The sequence below is a fragment of the Amblyomma mixtum genome, chromosome 1 (genome assembly GCF_055824585.1).
Source record: "Amblyomma mixtum isolate Tamu chromosome 1, ASM5582458v1, whole genome shotgun sequence".
NCBI lineage: Eukaryota > Metazoa > Arthropoda > Arachnida > Ixodida > Ixodidae > Amblyomma > Amblyomma mixtum.
The window spans coordinates 219,796,530-219,812,748 of record NC_143012.1 but is presented as its reverse complement, the minus strand read 5'-3'; the positions used below and the strand labels follow the sequence as shown (position 1 = coordinate 219,812,748).

The 16,219-nt window shown below is 45.3% G+C and overlaps 1 protein-coding gene across 1 annotated transcript; it reads left to right on the top strand.

Annotated features, from left to right (window-relative positions):
- Positions 1-7,802: 7,802 nt before the first annotated feature.
- Positions 7,803-14,842, top strand: LOC149370942 (uncharacterized). Its single transcript, XM_089578878.1, has 2 exons — positions 7,803-7,807; positions 14,149-14,842. The coding sequence occupies exons 1-2, from the start codon at positions 7,803-7,805 to the stop codon at positions 14,840-14,842; spliced, it is 699 nt and encodes a 232-aa protein (XP_089435004.1).
- Positions 14,843-16,219: the final 1,377 nt, after the last annotated feature.

Here is a 16,219-nt window from a genome sequence, read left to right as displayed (position 1 = left end):
TCACAATATGTTTGCAGCACTACGGAAGGCAGAGCTCTCTTGTTCAATCAGGGCTGCAGAAACGCAGAAAATAGTCCCTCGAATATTTGAGGAGTGTATGACTATTAATCAAAACAATAAGCATTGCAACTAAAAACATGATTCGGACAGGTATATTTAAATGGTAGGGAGTGTTTCAATCACTGGTGAAATTACCAGACAAAGCTCGTACGGACACAGCTCTGCGGAGGCCTGCTGCGAGGTAGTGATGCGTCGCCACTTTCCAACATGGCGCCGGTCGAGTCTGTTGTGTCTCCTGTGTGCTGTACACCGACAGTGCGCTGTTTCCCCAAGCAGGCGAAGCAGGTGGCTTTAAATGTTCTTGAAGCGCTTCGCGTCGAGTGCGGGGGCAGTTGGAGTACAAATGCGCTCATCAAGAGGACGGCAAAACTCACGCAGGTGAGCGAGCGAACGCTTTACAAGTGGACAACGGAGACGTTGAACGCGGGCCGAGTGTTGTTGAACGCGGGCCGTTTAACGTACGTTGCCTCTCGCGCAGCACATGGGCTTGTTTTGCATTTCGCCACCATCGACACTCGGCTGCCTCGGCACGCTGAAGTAAATAAATTTATACGCACATGACACGATTACTGAAATTTACAGCGACGCGACAACAGAGGAACTGATGAGAACAGGTTGCGACAAAAAAAAAAAAAAAAGTGGGGCTAGTCCCTTTGGAGCGGGCGTCCGCCTATCCAAAAACAAACAAACAAAAAAGAATAAAAAGACATCAAGCGCCACCTGCTATAGGTAGAAAGAAGCCACCTGGACATCAGGTGGATCGAACCACATGCGCGTAGGAACACACTAATGTAGTGCGCGCCATCCTGATGGGACGAGAGAGCTGTACCTTTCGTAGTGCTGCAAACAGCTTGTGAGACGGAGTATAGTTCTGAAGTGTGCAGTATTGGACGATTTGATTTCACTGATGAAACTGTTCCAGTGAGACAAAGGCAAGGGTCAGACAGAAAGAGGACAAATGCGCCGTGTCGTCAATATTTGTCTCTTCTCTTCGTTGTGCTGAAACTCTGGGTATATTTAGTACTCCCCTCTCTGTCCCTTAAATCTGTCATCTTTCAGTATTTCAAGAGCAACGGACGTTTGTGTTTTAGCAATGCACACTTGGTTAAAAAGAAAATTTTCAAGCGAACGCCGACAACGCCAGTTTTACCAACATGGAACAGTCAACACTAAATGCAGACAAAACGGTCCACTACTCAGACTAACGCCTCAGCTTTAGCTTTCCCCACCTCAAGTTCTGTCCAGTTTGACTCTACAGGATAGAACGCCGAGGAAGAATAGCAACAAGCGAAACACCCTTCAGTGCACACGAATCCTGCCTGTCGCCTTTGGTTGTTAGTATAAGCGTGAATATATTGATAATCGTCACCACCACCACCACCATAATCATTCTGATTATGCTCACTGCAGGGCAAATGCCTTTCCCATGTCTGCAATTAATCCTGTCTTTTTCCAGCGGCGACCAGCGTATCACCACAAGTCTCTTGATCTCATCCGCCAACCTAACTTTTTGCCGCCCTCTGCTACGCGTGCTTTCTCTTGGTACCCTCTAAGTTACCCTCACGGACCAGCGATTGTCTTGCGTTCTCATTATATATCCTGCCCAAGCCCATTTCTTCTTCTTGATTTCGACTAGGATGTCATTAAAGGTGCACTGAAGAGAAATGCGAACTCTTCTTTTTTCCGCGGGAACTCGATCTACACGTTCCCAGCATTCTTAGAAAGTATATTTATTGCCCTGTGCGGATGATTTCCCTAATTAAATCGGATTAACGTCCGGCTGTCGCTTTTTTTTTAATTCTCCGTATATGGTGGGAGGAGTCGACCAACGCATGCCTTTCAGGCATTCGCGTGGTGACTTTGCTTTCGTTTTATTTTGTTTCTTTTAGGTTTCCGTGAATAAATAGATCTAGTCAGAGACTACATAGCTGCAAATTAGGCCCATGGAAATAAAAATACGCGTGGACTCTTTGCTTTCGCCGATCACTACGTATCACTCCGCCGATTGCAGAGCACCAAGCCGCCACGGGACGGGGTGCGAGGTTGGTCGACTGCTCCCACCATTTGCGGGGAATTCAAAAAAATAAAAGGCGGCAGCCCGACGTTAATCAGATTTAAATTAGGGAAATCGGCCGCACACGGCCATAATTCGAGGTTTCCAACAATGCTCGGAACGTGTAGATCCAGTTCCAGCGGTAAAAATACGTGTTCAGATTCCTCTTCAGTGCACCTTTAACCTGCGTTTGTTCGCTCACCCACACAGCTCGCTTCCGATTTCTTAACGTTACACCTATCGGTTTTTTTTCTACAGCTCACTGCGTTGTCCTTAACTTGAGCTGAACCCTCTTTGTTAGACGCCCTGTTCCTACCCCATAGGTGAGCACTGGTAATCTACAGCGTTTGTATACTTTCCATTTGAGGGATAGTGGTAAACTACTGTTCATGACCTAAAAAAACGCACCATAAGGGTTCCACCCCATTTATTTAGCTGAATTATATATCGGAATTTATTTATGAGTTGCAACAAATCTGTTACCCTCACTTACAGTGAAAAGGACAGCCTGACGCCCCGTTTAAACTGCAATGGGCTGCAAGAGGGGAATCTGCGTGAGCCGCAGCTCGCTTCCGATTCTTCGATTCCGATTCTTATATCTTGCGAAAACAGCATACAGCGAATGCAAGTTCTGATGCGAGTCTACAGCTACCTTAAAGTTTGGTGAACATTCTTCTATGAGTTCCAAAGATTCGAAAAGGCGCTGTAATTAAAGTCAGAAGCGTCTCGTGAGGCCAGTGACGTAATTGGTCACTAATCAAATCACACCATTCTCACACCGCTGAGAATGGTGTGAGAATGGTGTGATTTGAATACACCAGTTAGCTCATGACTAACTGGTGTATTTCTTTTACATTTACCATGCCGAAACGTTTGGAAAACTAAGGTAAAGTCTTTTTAGCTCTTAATGCTCACCGATATTGCTGTAACTCTTTGCTCATTAGCTGACTGCATGTACTACGTGTTCGGAGGTCAACTCACTGCTAGTGTTCAATCTGCTTTATTAAGCCACTCTACCAAACGTATTGTTACGCTACTACATGTTGTGTGCCGAGTTTGATACTTTGGCTGTGCCTTCGCGTTGTGCATTTTACAATTTTTTGGCGTTTCTCGAGGCGAAGGGTGCAAAGGAAGACGGAAGTACAAAACATCAATAGCGCACATGGTGAACAACAACAACAACAACATGGTGTCCAACGTTCCTTTCTTCACGTCCTTCCCGTAAAGAACATCCATAAACTGGTCAAGCAGTCTGCCATTCTCAGTTATTGTGCCTTTTGTCTGTTTATGTAAAAAAAAAGGAAACAGCTGTGAGAAAGAGCGGTCGTGATTCACCCTAATCAAACAGAAAAACACATGAAACAACCCTTAGTGCAGCGCCATCACTAGCAGTGAATGCTCGTAAGTCACGTTGATGTCGCTTGTCTTGGACCTGCGACTACCTGAGATGCAGTGCAGAATGTTTTGAGAGGAACAAATGGATAAAAATAAAAAAATAGTTTTCCGGTAGCTTTTCCTAATGGAAGATAAAAATAAAATATGTTTCAAAGAAATCGGCAGTGCCTTCAAATAAATAAAAAAATTGTTCGATGAAAATCACGATGAGGTTTTAATTCCTACGCCTTATCTTATAACACTTTTTTCCCCGACTTCCACTGCTCACTAAGAGCTACTCTTTGTGTAATTCGGTCACTTCATAAGCCCGAGAAAAAAAATGCACATCAATATGGGAGATCGAAGGCTTTTAACATACTTAACGGGAGTCAGAGATGGAACACACAAGGCAAAAGAAATTCAGAAATATCGAAAGTTCAAAACTAGGTAAAACAACTTGGCTCTGATAATCCTACCAGGACCCTGTGTGACCAGCGTGTTTATCTTCGGCAACAGTTTTCAGTTCATCTAAAGCTTCAGATGCTCTTTTATCAGGCTGCCTGGGGGAAAGAAAGTGAGCCGGCACCTATCGGAACCATTGTGCCCAGGAAGGAAGGCGTGTGCGCAGGCAGTCGCTACCCCCCATCCACTCTCTGGCCTCCGGATGTTCGCGACAGCGTTGGCAGGACGCACAACGTAGGAGACAACTGTTTCTTTTTTTTCTACTGACCTCTGACACTTCCAGGAATACGATTACTCGACAGCACTCTTGACAGTCGGAAGTGTTCTCCACTTCCTCAGCCAATATGGTTATCGCCTCCAAACGCTGGCGACGCCACATACTATCGTTTATTCCTTTTGCGGTCCTGATTCTCGCAGCAGCACTTAAAAATTATAGCAACAGGACAGATTTCCGTAGCACACACCTTCCCGGTCTGTTTACTCACTCATATCACATGCAGCGGTAGCTGTAGCAGTAGTAGTATCTTAGAAAACAGCGATCACTTCCGTTTATGAGTTGCCGTTTTAGAAGGCTAAAACCGATTCCCTTACTTCCGAAACACGATGTCGTCGTCGTATCGAGCGTCCGCTCTTCCGCCTCTGCTCGGATGCGCTTGTCAAGGGATCATGCAAAACCGGAAATTGATGCGCTTCTGGGCTGTGGAAAAAAAACATTTTAGATGCGACAAAGAAAAAAGAAGGTATGTGGCTGGTTGTCCTTATGGGGGACTCTGCTTGTGTGGAGATTCTTCGATTTAACAACTATATCGTAACGTGATCCCTGCGGACACTGAAGAGAGAAGGGTTGAAATCTGAGAACTCCGTGCTAACACCACTGATCATAATTTGATAACCATATGCGAATAAATCACGTGACGGTGTCATTAAGGTGAGTGCATGGTTAAAGAAAATAAAGAAGTTGCTCGCAGATAGAAATATTATGGAACTTTTTGATGGACATGAAACGACCGCACTACATGGCCCCTTTGCCGAACAGCGTTGTGGCCTGCATGCAACTTGTTTCATTGTAGTTAACAATATCGCATCGGAAAAAATTGTGCTGTGACATAGTTGTCCCTCCTTTTAATTCCATGTTTATTTTTGGTTTGTAGTATCATCACCAACATCCGCCTTTCACAGCTCGCGCTGCATTTGCATGCTGGTCACCTTTAGCGTAATGTCGCATGTTTTATTTTGACAAATACGTGTCTCACATATGATACACACCAACTTTCAAACCACGATGGCTGTGAAACGCACAAAATTGGCAGGGGCCTAGCTCAGCTATGTCAGGATATACGTAGCGATAGGTACGGTATATAGCTGGTCACATGTAGTTTTTTCCTTATCGTCATGGTTACGTGTAAGACATTAAAGACGAGACATGAGGTGAAAGCGGCACGTGTTATTCAACTTTACTGACTGCCTTAAAGACGGCCCGGTGATCCGTAAAGTAACACGCGGCCGTTGGGTCGGAGGCGAACGGCGTCGGCGCGGGGCGCCGGAAGCTGTGACGTCACTCGGCGGCTCCTTTCGGTCGGAGGCGAGCGGCGCGGCGCGCGGCACACCAGCTGCGCGGCTGTGACGTCACTCAGCTCCTCGCGCATGCGCACAAGTGGCGCCGAAGGCCCACAGCGAAACGGCGAGACTGCGGGTTATGTAGCTTTCGCTACAAAAGCTCAAAGATGTTGCCTTCTGCTCTGTGAAATGACTGCAGACTGCGCAGTGGCGCTTCACCCGTTGTGTGAACTAAATTGCTTGTGAACTCCAGCACATGTATGATATTTTGCGCCGAAAGTTCAATGCAAATACTCCCGACACCGAATTTCGTTATACTGCACAAGTGAGAAATGAAAGTGCGAAGCATATTCACGAGCTGAAGTGCAAGTAAAGAAGCTTGCGCTTCTTCGGCTTCACCTTTTTTATCCCGCAAAACTCGTCCGGTTGACAACGTCAAAAGAGATATGAGCAACTAACGACAGTGCTTAAATAATTTGTTCATGCGTTTTTTGCTGTGTGGAAAACGTAGGAGAACACGGAGGCGAACCTAAACGAAATTCGACGAAGCTTTCAGTGCTCCTGGTGCTACGTGCTGTGTTGTCGCCGGAACAGTGCATGCGTCAACAGCGTCTTTGTGGTCCCGTGGTGGTCGATGCCTGAGAGGCACTACCGCAGTCCCGGTGGCACTTGATAAGCTCGGCGACAGCGCCCTCTGATCTGCCGTCATTACGGCATGCACGCGAATCATAGAACACAAGTCCTCCGGCGCCATTTATTAGCACGGCAAGTAAATATAGCTCTTTGTTATTCTTCGACGTGGTGGTTGGCGGAAGAGGTGAGGGCGGCGTCCAGCCGCCGCGAATGTCCCTGCATTCTGTGTAGCACGTGTTCACGGCATCCCCTCGTCTTCAGCATGGCAGCACCAGTCACGCCGGTCGCCAGACCTAAAAAGGGGCAAATAGAGCCGGATGCGCTTTCAGTCGTGAAGAAGCTAAAAAAAAAGAAAAGCGGCAGATAAGGCACGCTCTCCAACAGTCGTGTGCGGCTATCAGTATCTATGAGCCGTGCTAGATTATGGTGTGCCTTTCCTGCAGCGCATTTCGTGCTTACATCTACCCTCGACGGCGAGATACTCTGAATTTTTATTCGTACATAATGCGAGTGGATATGTGTGAAAAAGATTAAGATCCAGGCGAGTTGGCAAAGCCGGCGAGAACCAAGAGAGGGGCAAGACGAACATGAGATAGGCAATAGCACAAAATTTATTAGAGTTAATGCATGTACCACTAATAACAAACTACTGATTTTACTACTGATAATAATTAAATTACTAACACTGCTATTACAAGTGCTAATATTCATAACATCATCCTGATGGGTCGGTGGTTATGGCGATCGGCTGTTGACCTGAAAGACACTGGTTCTATCCCGGCCGCTGAGGATTTATTTCGATGGAGGTGGAATGCCACACCTTGTATTGTGTGATGTCAGTGCTCGTAAGGGAACCTGGTCGAAATTTTCGCAGCCCTCCACTACAGCGGCCTTTATAGCGTGAGTAGCTTTGGGATAGTGAATCCCCATGAAAGAAACCAAGCCTGTACTAATAGCAACATTGATAACAATTATTACTAATAACTATTAAACTTCCAAGAACGTGCCGCCCTGGTGGATCAGCAGTTATAATGCCCGGATTCTAACCCGAGAGAGGCGGGTTCGTCCAGGCAGCGGCGGTCGCATTTCGATTGAGGCGAAATACTATGTTCAATGTCAGTGCGCGTTAAAGAACCCCAGGTGGTCGAAATTTCCGGAGACCGTCACTACTGTGTCCCTCATAGCATGGGTCGCTTTGGGACGTTAAACCCCATAAAACCAAAACCACAGAACGTATAGTACTTATCAGAGATGTATAACCTTATCCACTACATTTCTTCCTTTACACACAAACAAATGAACAAAACAAATCTTTCAAGAGGCATCCAGAGCTACAATTTGCTCTTCGCGCATTCACAGAAGGCACGCTTACACTCATGCTTTGGCACTTTTCATGAGGAGGGCTTCAATTGTGGTACCTTTAGTGGTGTGATCAGCATACTGGCTTTTTAAAGGTACCCTGAGAGCAAAGTAATCTCTCGTGTTCTTTCCTGCGCGACGCCTCTTTTGTTCTTTCGTGCCACAGTGTGTATCAGCGCCTGTGTGGTTGTAGTACATGCCATCCTTCATCATTCTCATCTTTGAGTTGCCTATCACGACTAAATACATATCAATGAAGCGAACAGTCACTATTTTTTAGTGACTGCTTGCTTCCGTCACAATCATGCCGTAAGCAGCCCCTCATTTTCCTACCCTTGTCAATACCGCTAGAAGTGTAAGCCGAGGCTGTCACATGGAGACAACTTCAAACGGGGTCATCCGTGGACCCGTCAAGCTGTCCAAGGACAGCTTTTATTCTACAATCCCCCCCATCTGTATTTGATGGCAAATAAAGATTTCATTTCATTTCATTTCCAAATCTAAGCATACTATGTCGCCCAGGCGGTCGACATGCTCGGCCTGTAAATTATGGCCGAATAAAGATCTTTTACTACTACTACTAAACAGACTAAGAAAATTTCACCCCACACTTTACGCACACAATTTTCCGTGGTGCGATGAAAAACCTACACTGTATCACATAACATGGGCATGTCAAAAAGTCGACGTCCTCCCAGTTATGCCATACCCAAGTGCGGAGCAATGGGAGGGTCTGCTCTCGTTCATCCTTTTTCATGTTTCTGGTTGGTCATCGGTTATCATTCATATGACTGCTGGTTGTTCGTTTCCAGTTTTTAAGGCTTTGTACTAATCATCAATTTCACCTTTTTTTCGCTTTTTTTCTTTCTTTTACCTTTGACACAACTTTGGTGTAGAAGAACTGCAGATTGGGCTAGTTGGTGTAGATTCATAGTGATGGTTCAACAGCGCAAACACACACAGACCAAGAAGGAGTCAAGACACACACAGCGCTACTTTGGCCTTAACGCTTCATTCTTCACCTTTTTTCCACGTTTCTTGTTGGTCATCTCGTATCACTCATGCGTTTGTATCGTTTTCGGGGTTCAAGAGTTGCTTGGTCATGACCGTTTAGCGTTGTAGAGCTGTTTGCTATACTTTCGTTGGTTTTTTTCGGATAGCCATGATAGTATGTTACGTGGTTGCTATCGTACTTCATGTGTTAGATATCTTTCAGAGATCTATTCTACTGCGTGTGCGTGATTACAAGGATGTTAAGGCGTGTTGGCTTACATAAAGGCGGGTTTGGCGCGAAATAAAATTCAGTTGCAAGTTGGCGCTGGTCCTGTCGTGTTTGTCTCTCTTTTGTCCACGTTTTTTGCGCGGTTTTCCTCCTGAGTCTGCTCTCCAGCGACTGCCGCGATAACCAGATCGGTTTGATACGGCGAGCTCAGCTGACGGCAGCATCCAGCGGAGCCCTGAAATCGGGTAACCGACCGTTGCGGATGGACTCATCTGACCGCATAAAAGCACCTGCGCTAGAGCTAAATAAAGTTATCCTATACTATCCTATCCTATTTCCAGCACCATAGAGAGGTACATGAAATTTGGAAGGGCATGTATGTTAACGACGTAGAATGCCACCAGGCTAACCTACTCTTGGGAACAGGAATTAAACAGTTGAACAGTTATAAAAAGATTCTTCCTTTGTACAATGTTCTTTCTAAACAGCGTTGCCGACGTTAGGACCAACACTGAAGCACCGTTTTGCGGCAGAGGTGCGTGCCTGCCGCCATTAAGGCGGGAATTCCCCCCAAAACAACTTGAGCGACCGTTAAATCCAGGGTGTGAGAAGCGAAAGGCACTGACAGGGCTCGCTATAATTCAAGACTAGTTACCACCGCTCGGCTTCAGGCGAACGACCATGCGATTAACGTCAGCCTCGTAGCTCATTCGTGCCGCGTCGTAAATAGCACGGGGCCGTCCTGTAATGACCACTTCCCGGATACACGCGTGCATATAAGCGCCGCAGCACCAATCACGCCATTGAAAGGTGGTGTAGGTCCTACCATTCTTAGCTACGGTCGCGGCGCTAATGCGTACATCTTTTTCAGAAATTTGTGCGTGTGAAATGCAACTCCTGCCACCTCGAGCTGCAAGAGCACTCGTCGAGGCAATTGCCCGATTACTGCTCCTTCGATTTACGGACCACTTCACAAGTAGAGACACATTTCCGTGTGGCTCATCTAGGCGGGATGTTAACAACCGCGGTTTTTTAATGGTGGTGGCGGCGGAAGCGCATTATTTCAGTTCCACTCCTTTTTGCAGAGACTTTAAACTCGGCTAATACCTGGATCGACCTCAGGGAATTTCAGCTTTGCATTAGGCGCCTCCTAATATTTCGTAATAATAATAATAATAATAATAATAAAGACCAGTAATGGGGACTTGTGCGCGGTCCCGTTTTGCCCTCACTTGTGTATGTACTTTTCTGCGCAACCTATTTTTCAATCGTGGGAATAAAGTTGCAACAAGTGTTTGCAATTTTTACCTTGTTATAAATTGCAAAAATGCAGCAAGGGGAGCATGACAGTTATCTAGGCAGTGTTGAAAGATTTCGAAATGAAAAACATCTGAAAAGAAAGAAAATGCATTAGGGCATGAACCAATTCTAGGACATTCTTTAAGGAAAACTCAGAATATGCCTTAATAGCCGAGTTAATAAGGAACCAAACAGCGGCGCGCAAGAATAGTGCCAAAGGAGACGTGAGTCCGTGCACAAGACAGAACCGCGATTGCTGGCTCGATGCCTCTGTTTTTCCTTATATGACTATACGTTTAAGGATTAGAGCTTAAGTTGACAAGGACACAACGCAGATCGAACGCAAAGCAGGCCGGACGACCACAACTACTCGAACTAGATCGATGTACGCAGTAGTTTGAAGCGAATGGGTGCGTGATCGTCCGTCCATAAGGAAAGGCAAAAAAAAAAAAAAATCCGGGACATGGCATACACCAGCCATCAAGAAGAATGGGGGCGTTTTCTGTTCATCGCATAATCAGTTATAGCTAAAAACGGAACAGTACAAGGGAAAGAAAAGTAGCGTTGGCTGCAAATTTCCTTTATGCGAAAGAGGAACCAGACATCTTAGGGTCATTTTGCAGTTTCTTTATCCATGACAACGATCAGCAAAAAGTTCCCGCTCCTTGTAGAGGCTTTATAAAGGTGCCCGCTAAAGCTGGCAGCTTTATCCTAGCTGCTGCGCTGGTATTGCGCAGGCGCGCAGGACACTATGTAATAATTTCAGGAAGATATCTTGAGCGGAGTTTCAAGCTGTTTGGTGCCGTCTTGTTGCGACCACAAACCCAACCTGATAACGACGGGGTTAACTCGCTGACGGAAGCACCATAGATGGGAACTTAGTCTTCACGTGATCGCAGACGCCGTATGGCCACGACCACTACTACTACTACTACTACTACCATGCTGAGGCATAGAACCTTGGCTCTATAGCTGACGCTACTGACGTAAGCAAGAGGAGTAATGATGCGGCGTTTGTTCTCACTATAAAGGAAATACAGGGTGCACTTAAAAGCTTACCAATTTTGGGCTAAAACAACGAAATTTTTACGACACCTCTACTGTATTCGTCTATGGCATAGTGTTCTATATCCTTCATGCGAAAACTCCTAGCATCCATATTCCAATACGCCATGCATATACCAACGCTGCCACAATTGAACTCACTGAAAGCAGAGAGTAGAGTGCTTATAATATACGAGAATAGTGGGACTCCATCCGATAATACAAGATTTTTGCTCTGTTCTCGGCGTAATCTTGCTTTTGGGTTCAGCAAATCGGTGCGCGCACCCATTGCAGCCCATTAGACAGTGTTCCTTAAAGTGATTCGCTGAAGCTGCTCTGGTATCGACGAGTCCCCTTATAGTTTCCGTTATCCCGCCGTCTCGGAGCCAGCGTTGTGTGATAAGTGGGCCCAGAAGGCGCCAGTCTTCGTTCAATAGAGCGCCGTCGCCTCTCTAGGTCGATATCGACAAGGTATACATTGACATGGGGAGCTTTTCCTCGACGATGTTGTCAGCCGTGTTCTTCGAATCCTGAGGCAGCATGATTAATGGCTTCCTTCTCGGTCTTTGTACAAAGTAAAATACGGACTCTTTTATCGGATTTCGGCTTCTGTGAGACAGCACAGTGGGGCGTCAGAAAGCCTTCAGCATTGACTTGGAACTTTATTGCTTGAAAGGAAAAATCTAAGAGTTATTGATTTGGAAAAAAGCCAGATATGCGAAATAAGTTGAATTCCGGACCGGTCTGTTTGTTGCTATGTAAAACAGGTTTCAACTCGCAAAAAGGATCATTCGAAACAGATGACATAATACATTTTTCAGGGTTCGGTGCAGCTTTATAACTCGATTAGCGGCTCTCAGATATTCAGGAACGTCTAACAGCGCAAGCCTAAAAAAGGGCAGTGGTGCCTCTCGCTTGCAAGCGAGAGCGGCTGATCGCAGTCTGCGGCGCAGTGTCATTTTACCGGCCCAATCTGTCACCCAATGCAAGTGTACCTGGTGTGCCAGGGTACTTCGCGGTAAACGAACCACAACGATTCACTGATAGAGACGTCCCTTTGGAGGCGTGTCATTATATTTCACGTTTCTAGTTTCTGTCGCTTTCAGGCGTAGAATTTTTATTAGCAGTCCCAAGCAAGTTTTGGACAGGCCCTCGCAGATTTGTGCACTGTCTCCTAGTTAACTGTCCTAACAATCTTTTTCAGCCAATCAACCATCAAGTACTACGCATAGATAGCACAGCCTGAAACCAAACCTACAGCCTTCGCATTTATGAACAGTGTTCAGGGAATTGTGCCATTGGCCAATAGCGTTAGAAAAAGCAATATTGCTACTGGGAAACCTGCCATGCCTACTGGGCGATATGATAAATACTCGGTTTTTAAGGAGCGCGATGCGATGATGATGGTAATGAACATGTTTGGCTTGCGACGAAGGCTGTGAGGAACGCCGTAGCGAAGGGCTCCGGAAATTTCGACCACCTGGGGTTCTTTGATGTGCACTGACATCGTACAGTACACGGACCTCTAAAATTTCGCCTCCATCGAAATTTGGCCGCCGCGGCCGGAATCGCACCCGCGTCCCTCGGGCCAGCAGCCGAGCGCCGTAACCACTGAGCCACCGCGGCGGGTGGTAATGAACATGAGATAAAATAGAACTAGATGCTTTCAACCCCTGTCTAGTTTGTAGCAGCTTCACGTCTACCCTTGCTGTCTGCTTGCTAAACGGGATTTATGGCTTGTTATGTTGCACATCAGATAGTAGGAATGCCGCACATTATGAATCAGGAAGTAATATTTGTTCATTAATATTTCCTGAAAAAAAGATTGAATACAACGTTCACACAGAAAACCTGGCCCGAATCTAACTAATCCGGTGCTTTCTGTGCCAGGATGAAACAATAACGTTTTTTTTCTTCCCTCTCGGCAATTTCTTTATTCATTTTCCATTCGACATCAAAGCATGCCTCATGACTCCACAGGTATAATCGAATCACGGGCCATGGATATGCTGTATAACTGTGAACCCTATGGAACTGCGAGGGCTGTAAATGCTTGAAAAGAAAATATAATTTTGGAGGCAAATGCAAGCTGAAGAAAAATCGCGAACCTGAAAAAAAAAACACTGAAAGAAAGGCGAAGAGACCATCCTGTTGATATTGACGATGCAATTATCGGCCGACGACACAGTAATAGATGATGCGCAGTGGTATCGGCCATTCCCGTTTATCCCGTTTATCCCCAAACGCGTCTCATGAATCCCCATCCGTCTTCCCCGAAGCCAGCAAACATGGGCCCGCGGTGACCGGAAAGAGCGCGACGGTCAACAAAAAAGAAAGGGCAGCCTTTCGGAGCTGGACGCGTATATGGAGAAAAGATGCTCCCGGGCCGCGACCCATCGAGCCAGAAGATTCCGGTCCACGATCACGCAGCGCCGAATCAATCCGCCGAAGTCACACAGTAAAGGTCGCCCGGCGCCACATGATCTTCCCTAAAGGGCTGAAAGAAAAGAACAAAACAAAAAAAGATGAGGAGCAGGAAGCGAGAGTTTTCACGCTACACGTACGTCCGTGCACTTCATCATAGAGGCTCTACGATGCGAAAACTTGACCTGGGCAGCTAAGGAAGATGAAAAGTCGGTAATGTAAGCATGGTTGGGAGGACGGAAAGACAGTGCTTGATCATATGAAAAGCCAGCTACTGCTTCTTAGGGGTTGACGTTATTATTTGACTAGTTCAATGATAAATAGACAAAGATCATGCGCTGCAGCCAGAACTAAGATTTGAAGCCGTGCCGAACGCATTGACTCCTCAATAATGCACAGTGCTTAAGGGGTGGGCCACTTGTGGTGATGCCTATGCTTTAAGATGATAGTCGAAGCAGCGGCACATGTTAGACCTTGTTAATATGCACAAAGCTTGGGCTCAGAATTCAGCCCATGTTGAATATGGACAGCTTGATGTTCTAGGGTAGGGGTATGAATCGTGAGCTTTTAGCAATGTGCCTCTCGCCAGAAGTATGTAGATCGTATGTTTCCCTGTAGAGTTGGTGCTTTTCTTCGTTTCTGCCGCAAACCATTGACGAAGTCTTGTAAAAACAAACCTTGTAACATTTACGACAGCTAGAGTCACTGAGCCCATCTTTTATTCTATTGGTAACGTGGCCATCGAAAAAGTTCCTGCAGTCAAATACCTAGGTGTTCACATTTCTTCGGACTTGACATGGTACAAACATATTGATTACATAACCACTAAAGCATCCAAAACACTCGGTTTCATTAGGCGTCATTTCTACTTTGCAAATCAGGACACCAAACTCTTGGCATACACAACTTTAGTAAGATCGCAGCTAGAATATGCCGGTATCATCTGGAACCCGTATCAAGCATATCTTGCCGAGAAACTGGAATCACTTCAAAATAAGGCAGCTAGGTTTATCACAAGGAAATACGCTCACTACTCCAGCATCGCCGATATTAAATCATCTCTAAATTTAAGCGCACTTGAAAAGCAAAAACTTGTCACCCTGATAAGTCACATTCACAGGCTTTATCACAGTCCTTCGCCCTTCACAGAATCTCATATCAAACCAGCACATCGCATTTTCCCCCGATTAGACCACTGCTTTAAAGTGCAACCCATGATCGCTCACACCAAACTTATGCACAATTCGCCATTGTTCCTTGCCATTTACCATTGGAATAAGCTACCTGCAGAAATCGTTTCCGAAAAAAATTACGACGCATTTGTTAGGAAGCTGAAGTGCTTACTCACCGCTTAGTTATTCTTATTACACTGTTGCTAGGATTGAATTTTGTCTTCTGCATTGTGGTCTATGTGTGTGTGTGTGTTATCAAGTCTTTCATTGACCCAGTTATGTTCACGCTTTTCTGGAGCGCGTTTGTTTATGCTTTTCACATTTTCAGGTTTCAAATTTCACTTTGTTATGTACTTACTACATTGACTATGGGTTTTTCAACCCCCCTATGTAATGCCTGTAAAGGGCCTTTAGGATATGTGAATAAGAAGTGATGCCAGTGTTTTTTTTTTTGTTAATAATTTACACTGCAAAAGTGATAAATAAAAATGAATGTTTGTGCTTTCTGTTGACACAAGAACTCGAAGGGGGAAGCAATTTGCTGAAATGGGCTATCTTAAAATAAAACCGTAATTAAATAAAAACGCGGAAAAAAAAAACTGGATTTTCTTCAGCGCTAAACAACGCTTCATTCAACTGTGTCGGTAGCACAAACGGCACTAAAAAGAACTGGCAAACTAAGCTAACAACAGAACTTTCTGCTGGTTCTGAGGATGATGTCTATTATAAGATCTGTGTAAATTCTTGCGATCAACAAAAGATATGTCGTCTGTGCAGAGACAGATGGTATATACGTAAGTGAGAATTTTCTGTCGGTTGGTCCTTCATGAAAAAGTTCATAGTCCTGATGATGACAATCAGCAGAGGACAAGACAACCATGAATGAGCCCGGGTGTACCTACCTCTGCCACAGATTTTAGTAGCTTAGCTTGCCGCGCATCATTTCGTAATTTGTGGTTGCTTTACTAAATCAATTAATGAGACATAGCCCAAATTATTCACGTATCCTAAGTTCCTGCATCCAGCTTATTCGTTTTTCGCTGTGACTTGTAGTGCGGCGCACCGTCTGTTTTAGCTACGCTCCAAATTTTCTTCTTTCCTTTGCTGTGAATTTAATACACTCACTAACACACGCAAAGAAAGAACAGAACAATTTGATGCATTGAAACATTCTCTTTTTCTCCTGAAAATTCCATTCACTATTGAAGGCGCATTTCTGTTTCTTCCCTCTGCAAGCTGTCGTTTTGAGGAACAGAGAGAAAATGTTTTGGTCAATCCATAGCCACAGTTTGGAAGCACAAAAAAAAATTTGAGAATGCAGAGCTCCACGACTACACTGCACTCACCTATTGCGACACGCATGGGCAGTATAATAGCCAACTGCAAGACAAGAATAATTTTCCTGCGTTTGCTCGATAACGCTTTGGCCTGATAACGACGGAAATCAAAAAGTCATCATCATCATTGCCCTCATCTTCCTGACTGCCCCTACTACGGGACAAAGTCTTCCCAGATATCTCCAATTGAAGACAATTTTGCAGCGCGGACAAACCACACAAA